Here is a 13,997-nt window from a genome sequence, read left to right on the forward strand (position 1 = left end):
GTAAAAGGTTTTCGTACCTCTCTTCTGTATCTAACATCTGAATTTTTATATATTCTGTTAATAAAGGTAAAATATAAGTCAATCGGTAAAAGGTTTTCGTACCTCTCTTCTGTATCTAACATCTGAATTTTTATATATTCTGTTAATAAAGGTAAAATATAAGTCAATAGGTAAAAGGTTTTCGTACCTCTCTTCTGTATCTAACATCTGAATTTTTTTATATTCTGTTAATAAAGGTAAAATATAAGTCAATCGGTAAAAAGGTTTTCGTACCTCTCTTCTGTATCTGCACGTATTTAAAATGTTTTGAATCAAAGATGTATCACAAAACTACTGTAAGGCATGTCTGAGGCATCAGGTTACATACCCACAACACATTTCCTGGAAGCTTTACCTGAGGTGGCACTGAGGCTACGCTTCAGATACGATCCTATCACCAGCACTGAACTGAGCCGGACTGTGCTTCCTGAAAGTGTCTTAGGATAAAGATGGTTCTTAAATGGTATAGAGAGCATCACACTGAACACTCTGTGTATCAGTTAAGATGATCTGCTAAGTTTTTCCTTAACATCACACACAATTAATTAATTAAATAAATATATAAAATCTCAAGTCACAGGACAGGTTTTATTTTATTTTATTGTCTACTTTTATCTCTGGGGTCATCTCAAACAAATCGTGTATGCTGAGCAAATCCGCAACAAACACCACCTTCAACATCGTGGAGGCTTGTGACAGCTCTTGTGTGCATATTGCAGCATATATCGATATCAACATTGCAAAGGCCAGTATTGCAATAACGATTAGCAATGTATTGTGCAGCCCTAGTGGTGTGACAGCTGAAGAGGGATGAACAGAGGTTTAACTAGAAGGAAGCCAGCAAGAGCTTTTTAAGGTCAGCTCTGTGGTTGTGATGTCTGCCAACACAGGTATTGCACACAATCTGGTATCCACCATCTCAAGAATTCCAGTGTTGTAACCACCAGAAATAGAGGTCTTCGTGAGTGCCCTTTTACTAGTTTTTGACTAATCAGATCATGTGTTGATAATGATGATGATGGTGTGTGTCAGTACACTTATTTGCGTATGTTTAATCATGTTATGCATGTTGAAATTTTCAAAAGACAAACATTTGAACCAACAGGTTCCAATCTTAAAATAGTGTTAAATGAAACACGACTATCATTAAAACAATATCATTAAAGACAACAGTTTACTGATAATGTTAAATACAATGTTATTGATCTTATTCTCATCAAATATTATTTACTATGTTATCAGTATCCTAAAATATACCTAAGCAAAGATTCATCATGACAATACAGTACTACAAAAGTTTCTAAAGTTTTACTTTAGACCCCCTTTACTTTGGCCCCCTTGTTTGGCTTCACTGTTCAGGATAACACAGGATATGCAAAAAATACAGGAAGTTAAAACTGTAATAGATGCCAAGTCAAGAGATGAAGGTACTGATCCAAAAATAAACAAGTACTTTTAACTGTAAACTGTAGGGTTATTTTACAATTATTCAAACCAAGGCACATTTTACAGGAAACTATGTTATATGTACTCACATTAATGTCAGTGTATTTAGCAAATGTTCTGGTCATTATTATTCACAAAGTTGTGAAGGTAAACTAATATTCTCATTAGGTATAAATGAACTGTGTTCAGTCAGTGGTTGGTCCATGGATAGCAGTAATGATCACTGTATGAAAAAGTGGGTTAAATAGAGTGTGTCCTTCCAAAAACATGTTTCAATTACTCAGAGATACACACTTAAGTGCAAACAGGAGTATACTGCAACAACATTTGTTTTTGGTTGAGCAAGTTCACAGTGCTGTATAAAAGCCAGAGACCAAATTTTATTTCATTTCCAGTCAAAATGGATAAAAATTATTATTGAACGATATAATTAAAGCTAAAATTGATTAAAAGATACATAGAAAATGAGTCTGCAAACAACTGTGCATGGCCTGGTAGACCAATAAACTGTCACCATTAGATGAACAATACTTTCACTAAGCTTCTTTGAAACAAAGGAGAAAAATCAAGCTCCACTCTTGCTTTAAATCTGAAAGAACCCACAGGTGCTTCTGTCTGACTTTACACTGTGAGAAGACTCACCTCATCTCTATGGGCCTGAAAGGATGTGTAGCTGTCAAGAAGCCTTACTGGAAAAAGGACACATAACAGAAGACAATCTCCTGGTCAAACAAAGAAGCCAATGGTGTTATCATAACACTGGACAGACAAGAAGTATAAAAGTATAAAAACTTCTAAGAAATCTAAAAAATATATCTGCAGATTGAAGAAAAAAAAACTGAAAACAAGTCTCACAAAAATGTTATAAAAAGCTACAAAATACTAAAAACTGTATATTATATTTAGTTGTTGAGTCCTCCGCTTAAGTTTGTGTTGTGTTTTAGAATTAAAACGTACTTTCCATTTTTACTAGAAATGAAATAAATAAAAGGGTCTCTGACTTTGCCCAGTACAGTATGTCATGGAATTTAGGTGTGTCATGGAATGTCAAGTGAGATCACCTGATACTTATTCAGCATGTTGGAATCCACGTGTTTCTCTTTGAGAACATAGAACTGTGACAGATACTCCAAAACTGACCGCCACTTCTGAGATGCAGTGTAAATGTGCATTTGGATGTAAAAAGTCCTTGTATGTCCTAAGCATTCACTCTCAAAGCGTAAATTATTTTTAAAATCTGAAATTCAGTGGTTTTGACCTTAAGTATTAGACATCAGATTTGTCTGAAATCAATCACTGACCAACTTCATGTCCAGTGCCTTTCCTTATGATAGGCAAAGATCAGCTCTAGCATCCAGTGTAATAGTTTGTGGGCACGAACGGCATCTTGCTGACCACAGCTGGTGTCATCTTCTTTCTAACCTCCACCTGAATGGGTGTTCCCACTTTACTAAAGCTCATCTCCACATAACCCATGGCCACATTCTGCTTAAGGCAAGGGGAGGGGCATCCACTCGTGACCTCACCTGAAAAGGAGAGAGAAATGAGAATCTGAATAAGACATAAGACAAATCCAAATAAGATGAAATAAAGCACAAAGCCAAAGCTCTAAAAGCAACTGAACAATGCAAAGTTTTGTAGCCTGTCCAGCTAAAACTGTAAATTGTTCTTACAAGCTATGGCTACTTCATCTTAAAGATTCTAGTTCAACATCATGTTCAGATATTCTAAAGAAAGCTTGCAATAACTAATGCAATGGTGTAGCAAATCATATATTTAGCACAGTTAGGTTTACAAGTTTGGTCCCTATAGGGGCATTTCTGCAAGATCTCTGAGTGAATAGGATAACTTAAGTTCTAAGTTCAGCTTGTCCAATAGGAAAAGAGGTAAGGTATATTGCTATTGGATGGTCCTTCTATCGGGCTTAAATTATCATCTTAAACTGAGACATATTGTGGAAATAAAAAACACATACTTTCAGCTGGCACAGGCTGACAATTTATACCTGTATCTTTACAGGCTTTTTCTTACAGTTGAAAGCCTATTAACATTAACATGACTGAAATAACAGATGAACTGATTTCAACATCAATTATGCAACGTTGCATTGAAACAAGTGCCTGCTGTAAGTCCTGGGTACTGCTACACTATATAGCCAGAGGTATGTAGACACCTATCTTAGTTATTGAGTATACCTATTCCTAACAGGTATATAAAATAAAGCACATGGCCTTACAATATTTCTAGACAAACACTGGTAGTGGTAGGAGTTGTGCTGAGGAGCTCAGCAACTTCATGCATGGCACTGTCATACCTTCGCCACAATTTCAGTTAGTGAAATTTCTGCCCTACTAGACCTGGTCAACTTTAAGTGCTATTATTGTGAAACAGATGTGTCTAGGAGCAACAACAGCTCAGCTATGAAGCCTGTGCAAAATCACAGAGTGGGGCCACTGAGTGCTGAAACATGTAGCACGTAAAAGTCTCCCATCCTCTGCTGCATCACGCACTACAGAGTTCTAATCTGCCTCTAGAAGTAATATAAGCACATGAACTGTGTGTTGCTAACTTCATGAAATGAGTTGCTATGGCCAAGCTGCCACTGGACTCTGGAGCAAAAACCAGAAAAACACTACCTACCAGAGTACATAGTGCCACCTGTCAAGGATTTCAAAGGGATAATGGCCTGCATTTCAGGGTTTTGGGCATGACCTCTTAGCTCCAAAGAAGGACTGCGTTAATACTACAGTGTACAAAGACATTTTAGACAATTATATGCTTCCAACTGTGTGGCAACATTTTGAGGAAGACCCTTTCCTGTTCCAGCACAACTGTACCCCTGTGCACAAAGTGTGGTCCATAAAGATATAGTTTAACAAGTTTGGTGTGGAGGAACTCCAGTGGCCTGTAAAGAACTCTGACCTCAATTCCACTGAACACCTTTGTGATGAACTGGAATGTTGACTGCATTACAACATTATAACATAACTGCCTGATCTTATAAATGCTTTTTTGACTAAATGTGGACAAATACACACAGACACACTCCAAAATCTTGTGGAAAGCTCAGAACAGTGGAAGCTGCTATAGCCACAAAGTGGGGAGGAGGACTTTATATAATACCCATGGTCTAGGAATGGAATGTCCAACAAGCTCATATGGGTGTTATAGTCAAGTGTCCACATATAGTGGATGTTTATGTGTGTTACCTATAATTCTGCCATCAGGGCTAAGTATGGGGGTGTGCTGTCTGACAGGAGGGCCCCTTGAGATCAGTCCCACCCTCTTTCTCTGTGTCTTGGCTTTGATCTGTGGAACAATAATATCAGCTCCAGGGAAATCTCTCGCCTGCCGACGCCGTTTACCTACAAACATGCACAAAATATTGTAAACAAAACGCGGTTATAAAAGTCATGCAGAGCCCAGGTACCAAAACTCACACACATGTTTATTCAGAAATACATGAGGAAGAACAACTATGCACCTATAGTCCAGACAAGACTTGCTTCCACAGGTGTCGTGGTCTCATCTATGTCATTGCCATAGAGACAGAGCCCTGCCTCCAGCCTGAGGCTGTCTCTGGCACCAAGACCGGCCAGTTTCACCTCACTGTTGACCAGCAGCCTCTCTGTCAACGCAACCACACTCTCACATGGAACTGAGATCTGTCAGAAACAGGATGGACACAAACACACAGACACACCACAATAAGAGTTAATTAAAACTCATTTACACAATTTTCCACTTAGGCCAAACGTGGTTAATCAGCCGAGACACGTTTGATGTCCAAAGTATGCATCTTTAGTTTTGCATTTTAGCCAAGAAGTAATGTAAGCTTAGACCCTGCTAATTATCATCATCCAAACTGAATTGATACTGCATCCAAACCTGTGGTACAGTCTGACACATTTTAGGTGCGGCTGTTTATAAGTTGAGGGGAAGCTAGCAAGCAAGTATGACTACTTCATTATAGATAACATTACCCAACAATTACCATAACTGCAGGGAAACAGGTGAGCATTAAATACAACACACAGTTATCTCACATTTACAGTAGATGTCCAGGGTGCATAGTACAAGACGGCAATGTTCTTGCCATTTTTTCACAGTATTAAACTGTTTACTACAACTACTCACTAGCTAGGTAAGCAGTCTGTAGAACAGTGGTCACCAGCCCTGGTCCTAGAGATCAGCCTTCCTGCAGATCTGCTATTTCTAAGCATGTTAGATGGCAGGAACTAAATTCTGCAAGAAAAGTAGATCTCCAGACTTAGGTTGTTGACCACTGCTGTAGAAACTAGTACAGCTAAACTGACACCATCATGAGAAACAGTAAGGGAAGATAATGTCTTTACAAACTGGTGTTAAAAATGTAACCCTGTCCTTTTTTGCTTAACTATAGCAGCATGCATCAGTGTAAATGTTTCCATGGTGAAGCATCTGCTAAACATTTGTGATGACCTAAGATAAAGCTTTGTCAGCATGCATGAAGAGGCAAGAACACAAAGTCACTGACAACCTTTTTTATATAAATATATATTTTCAGTGGTACAGAGTTTGTTTTTTTTTTTAAATAATCAACATTTTGGAGAGGCCTGCTTTCTAAGTCTTCGCTACAGCTACGCCCTCAAGTCCAAACCATGTTAATTAATTTTAAATAAGACTTGCAAGACTTGTTCCTGACACTGTATGATATACAGTCATAAGATTAGAAATAACATAAGCCAGTCTGTTTATGATTACTTAATTTTGTGTGGTTTGAAGTGTATGATGATTCAGACATGCAGTTTGCACAATGCTAATTGGTGGGCTATAAGCATCTATTACTTGTTAGCTATGTTAGCCTCATAGCTCCAGTCCAAAACCAAAGAATCAAATATCAGGCAATATACTTAATCATCTTAGTTGATAAAGTTCATTCAGGGTAAGGGGCAAACTGTCCAAATTTTATTTTATAGGGCCATACAATGTTATTGATTTGAGTACAAAAATACATACAAGGGCAAATTTTTTATGTCCAATATGACTAAATACATAGTAGTTCTTCAATAAATACAAACACTCAAAATTCAAAGCTAAATGCTGTGTTTTGACTCATGTGTTATACTCTTAGACACCATTTATTACTGAGTTGCTATATAGTGCAGACTGAATAGATCATGTTTTTGGCATATAGGATGGTTTCTTTCAAAAACACTGTCCTCTTATCCTAAAATTGTATGTATTTTTGCACCAACACACCTCAACACCATCCTCGCCAGTGTATCCACAGCGAGTGACCCTACAGCCCTGGACACCAAAAACTGGGGTCAAAACACTGGTCATAAACGACAGCTTACTGAGATCATCACATACTCCTTCCTGCAGCACTCGAGCCATCGATGGACCTACTCACGTGCACACAGATGTGAGTGAAACATGCATGCTCATGTCAAATACAGACAAACACAGAAAAGTTAGAAAACATAGCAAAAAATATGAACATATGCGGCACACTTCAGACAAGTAATGCAACCTCTCTAATTTAATACAAACATGACTTTATACAAGTTTGCATATGATTCTTTGTCTGTATTTTAAACCCCACATGCATAGCAACAGTTCAGCCTTACCCTGCAGAGCAATCAAACTCTCCTCCATATACTCCAAGTCAACATCATGACCTGCAGCTTTAAACTCCTGCAGCTTGGCCTTCAAACAAACAAAGTCAACTAATCAACAAAGCAGACAGACTATCAACACTCAAGTCCACCAGTTTATGGACATATTTATGGTCAAATGTCAGCTTGAAGTAAAAGAGAATTTGACCAAAACATGTGATTTGTCACTTCTGGTGGGAGTATGCTGTGCATACCTGGCTGCCAGTTCACATTAGTCTACTTGTGTTGTATTGTTTGTGAGTATGCTATAAGAATGTTCCCCTGCTGACCAAGGAGTCCACCCCTACTGACCAACACTCCTCCCCCCCCCCCCCCTTTTTTTTTTCTGGTGTGTCCACTGCTAAGTACATATGGTCATATTAAAATATTTTAAATAGCCCATATCATGCATTTTTCTTATATTTTATATATTCCACATTTGTTTTGGTTTTACATTCCAAAAATGGTCATAATTTAATTTTACCTGACTATCTGTTATGGACCATCTGCCATTTATATTGTGTGAACATTTCATTTTGCCTGAACAAGCAGAAATTATTCAAAAATTACTTGGAATAGAATTGTGTTCAATGTACATTAAAGTAGAGTGTATCCAAAATGGCAAAATATAATGTCACAATGAATACACTGAAGACATTTTCAATTACCAATATTAAATAGGATGCTATCACAAGTCACAACTAGCTAGCGAGTGTAACCTAGTACAACTGATGAGTGTAGCATTTGAGTTTTCCATAAATTAGATGATGGCTATTTTACAACTAATACTCATCCAACAATGATTTTGATATCATGGCAGATATCAGAGATATATATGAACTGACTGGGGAGCAGCAGGTAATTTACATGTAACTTAGCCTTAAAAGAACAAATTGCAGTGTAGGATTTGCCCATTCATCTGTTCATGTATGTTTGTAGTGATTGTTTGAGGAGACTCTACTTATACGTCCCTCACCTGCATGTGGGCGGAGTCTTTGTCTGCACAGCCAGCATTGGACACGACATACAAATACTCCTGATCTGTTTTAGTCACAATCAGGTCATCCATGATTCCGCCTTTGGTGTTGGTGAACAGAGAGAGGGTGCCCTACACAGCCACACACACACACATGCTGACAGTTACAATCTTGCTTTTTGATTTGACTTTCAATGAAATTGCAAGAGGTAAACCCATTAATAAAAAATGTATTAACTGAACCTGGATTTATGTTTTCTGGGAGCTAGAAAAAACCCTGAAATGCTTTTTGAGCTTTTTGAAATCGTAATGATTATATTCATTTTATTTCTATCAAATGCTATATTTTTTTTATAAATTGATAATTATTTAATTAATAATAAAAAAGGGGTATGCGAGTCACCTGGTTGTCCTTCAGTTCTGCGATGTCTCCAACAATCAAAGATTCAATAAATTTTACTCTGTCCTTTCCATAGACTTTGGTCTGGAAACAATAAGACATTTGATAAACACACATCAACATTTTCCAGAACATAAAACAACCTCACAATATCTGGATTGGAATGGGCTCAGGTTTGTTTTCTAATGAGTGATTTTTTTTGTATAGTTAATATTCAGTATCTCTCACTGTTGTAATGTTAACTGCATTTAGAACAGCTGCAGAGTTTGAGTTGGATGATGCAGCACTGAATGAAATTGCGAATGAAGTTCAACAAAACATCAGTCAGTCACACCATGGATGATGAGAGATATCCATGGGTATGGATCGGGTTCAGGCTTCAGTTTCAGACCTGTGCAGACCTCCAACTCTAAAGATCACTAAAGCCAACACAAAGTCATCCAGTCATACACACACGCACCTGCAGCATGTGGCTGACATCGAAGATAGAGCAATGCTGGCGAGTGTGGAGGTGGGAGGCAATGTGGCTGTCTTTGTACTGAACAGGCATGCTCCATCCAGCAAACTCCACCATCTTCCCCCCCTGAGCTCTGTGGAAGTCATAGAGAGGGGTCCGCTTCAGAGATGCCTGCACAGGAAAAAAAACAAAACAAAACAGAGATACAATATGTCACTCATCATATCTTATAATCTATAAATTAATCTATAAATTGGTAAATGCAAAATGTATAGATGAATCTAAAATGAATGAGAATGTTATAATGTAAGTAAGTAGAACCACTTTCCAAGCCATTTTGGTCCATTCATCATGACATTTGCACACAATATAATTTTTTTCAAATTACACCAAAATAATAATATAATAAAAATAGCTGCTGTCAGAATAAAACCTTGTATCTACATTTTTGTCAAAGAAATATGACAAAAATGTAGATACAAGGTTTTATTCTGACAGCAGCTATTTTTATTATATTATATTTTATATATATATATATATATATATATATATATATATATATATATATATATATATATATATATATATATATATATATATATATATACACACATACAAACACACACACACAACACACAAAAGTTTGAGTTTGAACTTTCTTCTACCTCTAGGTAGTCATTAATAATATACTATTTCACTTTACTAACTTCATGTTGTTCCCAAATCACTTGAATTCTTGAATAAATCATCTAAAACACAATGTGGGCCAGTTTCCCAGACATGGATTAAGCCTAGCCTGGGACCTTCTAGAATTTCCAACTGTGATTCACCACTGACACTGAAATTTAGTTCAAGATTAGGCTTAATCCACATCTGGGAAAGTGACCTTATAGCTTTTAAAGTCTGCAGACATTTCAATCAACATTTCTTCTGAAATCAAGAGTTTAATAAGGAGTTTGTCCCCCTTTGCTGCAGTATTCTTCAGGGTTGGCTTTATACTAGATCTGCTGTAAGGACCTGACTGCATTCAACCACCAGCACATTAGTGAGGTCAGGAACTCATGGTGGATAATTAGTTCTAGATCATGCAGTTCCAATGTTGGGGGCCTTTATGCCCTTCTAGTTGAACCTTGGGCATGGTGACCTTAGGATCATATGTGGCTGCTACAGAGTATTCCATTCTATTAGTTTTTTTCTATTAGTATTTGTTTTTTTGGAGATCACAAAAGCTGTGTGTACATAGCTGAACACTTGTGTCAGTAATGGGTGCATCAAAGTAGCTTTAAACATGCATTAGAAGAGTGTGTAGATTCTTTTGGACACAGTGCGTCTTTCAGCATCCAGTTGACAATATTTAAATCTACTACGTAAGTTATAACTGAACATAAGTTAACAAACATTTATATGACAAGTGATTCCAAACCTTTTAACAGTAGTACATATATATCCTGTAAATAAGAAGGAGATTAGCAATGTAGTTTAGAGTTGCTCTCTATGGAGCTCTAAAGGGATGTGTCCTTCTGTAGTTGGCATTGTGACCATATTAGGAACTCCAGAAATTAGCAGGTTTTCAGTAAATTACATTTTCTCTTCAATTGTCGCCAGAACCTCTGAATTACAAGCTTGCTCAGCAGTGGAAATACAAATGCATGCATACATGCTACAAGAAAGCTTTCTGAGCACTGAAATGCCATCACGTGAAAGCAAGCCAACTACTGAACTACTGTTACACACTGTACAACTATATAACAACACTGACTACTCAAACTTCATGTTACCTGTGCCAAAGTGACTTAACACTCATATTTAACAAACCTTGCTGGTTTGCATGGAGTATTTTGTTGTTAGCAGTCTCATTATGTCAACTAAGTGCATATCGGTGTTAGTTTGCATGTAGCAATGTTCACATTTCAACTCCTTGACAATGTCATAATGCAGAGGATCCAGTGAGATTTAGAGGAAAAATGCATGCATGGCAAAACGCATCAGGTTTGGAGAATTTAGTTCGCCACTGCACACAATAGCTGCAATTTTTAAATTTAGACTTTTTCCCATAGGCCAAATTTATGCTTGCCATTTACATCCAATCACCACTACCAATGATATCATAAGTTGCCAATGGAGCATGTCACGTTTGACCGTAAATGTAGCCAACCTGACCGCAATGCGTTCATACACCAACACAGATCTGTTCACAATGCGAGCTCAGGATCAGGACATCAGGATCTGAACACATTCCGATCATGAACAGGTCTTCTAAATGCATACACGGACAACATTCAGATACAGGACAAATTTTCACTCCTGGTGTATACAAGGCCATAGAGAAAACCAGCTAAAACTCAGAGCTGATAATATGGACATTACACTGACACAACTTCAAAATGTCTATTAACGCCATTTCTTTCCATATTAATGAGACAGTAAGTGATTCATTAGGTGGAATCATTAAAAATGTTAACACTCAGGCTAATTTAGTGGTATAGCAGCCTGGACGTTAGACTGTGTGATATCAATGCTCAGTAGAATATTAGGACCACAAGCAGAAAGTTCTCAGATAGGTCTGATTAGCAGTTTTAAGGAAGATATTTCGATCTTGATTTTTCTTTTATTCAAACTTTGCTGGATATTTGATATAACACTAAACATTAGTAGCAGACATTTTACAATATGTTCTATGGGACTTTTTCTTCCCCATTATGAGGAGCCACTGAAGCAGCTTACTGTGCTCTGCAAATTGGAAACTGACCTTTGGGCTCTGGACCTGGCTCTTACTGGTTTATCAGCCTGTGTACAGTCACCTTGATATCAATAAACCTGTTAGGATATTAAACCTTTACCTCAGGTTTACCCTTCACAAAACTACATGAAAGCCATGCAAGCAGCCAGGCTGAGCTTTCAGAAGTCATTGGAGAGAAAGCTACAATCATTACATAACAAAAATACAAAACAGGACAGCCACACTTCAATGCCCTGAAGCATGTCTTACCAGCATTGTTCCTGGAACAACTGACCATTTTGCACAATTTAGCTAGATGACCATGGTTTATACATAGTGTACACTGAAGCACAGTGTAGGAGCATGTATAAATACAACAATATGTTTGTCATGATTCTATATTCTCACAATAATCTGAATAAAATTCTAAGAAAATCTATTTCTATAACCATGTCCTTGCACAACTTACTCTTGACATTACAGCTGGGAGGCAGAAGGAGTGCCAGGGCAAAGTGCTGACGGGTGTTGACTGGTGCTGATGGATAAATTCATTCCAGCAATGCAATTACACCGGACGGCATATTTAATAGAATGTTTTTTCACATCTTTGTGATGCCCACTCACAGTTTGTGACATTGTGATATTACAAAGCAAATGTCTTCTGCAGCTGTGGACATATGAGCTTTTAAAAAAAACAAAAAAAAAAAAACAACATGTGAGAGAGAGAGTGTGAGAGAGAGAGAGAGTGAGTGAGAGAGTGTGTGTGAGAGAGAGAGAGAGAGAGAGAGAGAGAGAGAGAAAGAGTGTGAGAGAGAGAGAGAGAGAAAGTAAGAAAGAAAGAAAGAGAGAAAGAAAGAGACAGAGAGTGTGAGAGAGAGAGAGAGAGAGAGAGAGAGAGAGAGAGAGAGAGAGAGAGAGAGAGAGAGTGTGAGTGAGAGAGAGAGTGTGTGTGTGAGAGAGAGAGAGTGAGTGAGAGAGAGAGAGTGAGAAAGAAAGAGAGAGAGTGTGAGAGAGAGAGAGAGAAAGTAAGAAAGAAAGAAAGAGAGAAAGAAAGAGACAGAGAGTGTGAGAGAGAGAGAGAGAGAGAGAGAGAGAGAGAGAACTGTCTGCATGGTCGCTCTCGTGCTCTTAATTAACTGTCCCCTGGGAAGCAGATGGAGCGCGCGAGTCAAGTTTGAGATGAGAAACTCCACACACCCGCATGTCTTACATCACTGGTGAGGAGTTATACTGATTTATACTGATTTATACTGATTTTTGTTAACTGTAGCTAAATAATACTACGCCTCCACCTGAACCCAACCTCAGTGTCCAAAGGACAGTTTTTTGATCTGTTAGTTTTTCCAGAAATGTTATTTGTAATGTGAACAACAGGCGGACCAGCAAAATGTCTTCATTTAAACAAATATTTCATCTTGCCCTATCATTGCTAGGACATATAGTCCTCACAAGGCTAGCATGACGAGCTCTCTCTCTCTCTCTCTCTCACACACACACACACACACACACACACACACACACCGCTGCTGCTCAGAGTTAATGAACCGTCTCAGCCCGGAGCAGCAACTGTCCTCAACCACTGCAGCGGTATCTAACACGCACCAAAGCGCAGCGTTATAATTAACCTTCAGAGTTCAGCTTTAATTATTAATTATTTAGTAAATCTTCAAAAAAAGCCCTGAGAACCCTGTGAACCACGTTTTTGGTCACACTCCCAGTTCTGTAACTTGCCTCAGTGGTGGAGCTCCGCTCCTGCGTCTGTCCCGCTACACCAAGCCGTGCAGCTCCACTCGACACTCGGTTACTGAGCCCGTAGCGGCCGTTAACGAAAACTCGAGCCAACATTTCAGCCGCGGTTCACTTTCAGATCCTGCAGCTCAGCCGAAACTCGCTACTCCAGTCTGAACCTGTTTGGACTCCGCTCCCATAATTCTGCTGCCGCTGCAAAACAAGCCAACAAGAGGAGCGTGAAATGCGGGGGATCTTGGGAAATGTAGTCACTGTGCTTCTAAACTTACGGGGCTCTGCACAGTATTCGTCCAATCAACGGAAGACAGGATAAACCGACTCCCCTATGTGTTTCATTAAAATGAGAATAATCAGACTTTTAAACCATGATTTATTAAACAGTCTAGAACTTCAGTTTTAGCGAGTAAATGGAAATCGACTGGCTGAAATGTAAGAATTCAGTTATTATGAGCAAAATGAAGGTTTTTAATGGGAGGATGGTGGTTTTTACTAGTATAAACTCAACACAGTTGAACACACTTAAAACACCCTAAAGCTTATGCCCGTGGCATTGTCTATGGTGTCCCCTCTTC

General features: G+C 38.2%; 1 protein-coding gene across 1 annotated transcript; it reads right to left on the reverse strand.

Moving 5' to 3' along the window:
* Positions 1 to 626: 626 nt before the first annotated feature.
* Positions 627 to 13,626, reverse strand: amt (aminomethyltransferase). Its single transcript, XM_017723212.2, has 9 exons — positions 13,408 to 13,626; positions 8,961 to 9,128; positions 8,504 to 8,584; positions 8,101 to 8,232; positions 7,098 to 7,176; positions 6,727 to 6,872; positions 4,970 to 5,150; positions 4,695 to 4,850; positions 627 to 3,011 (listed from the first exon to the last, which is right to left on the reverse strand). Exons 1-9 carry the CDS (start codon positions 13,519 to 13,521, stop codon positions 2,833 to 2,835), a joined length of 1,236 nt encoding a protein of 411 aa, XP_017578701.2. The 5' UTR covers positions 13,522 to 13,626; the 3' UTR covers positions 627 to 2,832.
* Between the last annotated feature and the right edge of the window lie 371 nt (positions 13,627 to 13,997).

Source organism: Pygocentrus nattereri, chromosome 28 (assembly GCF_015220715.1).
Source record: "Pygocentrus nattereri isolate fPygNat1 chromosome 28, fPygNat1.pri, whole genome shotgun sequence".
In the NCBI taxonomy this organism is placed as follows: domain Eukaryota; kingdom Metazoa; phylum Chordata; class Actinopteri; order Characiformes; family Serrasalmidae; genus Pygocentrus; species Pygocentrus nattereri.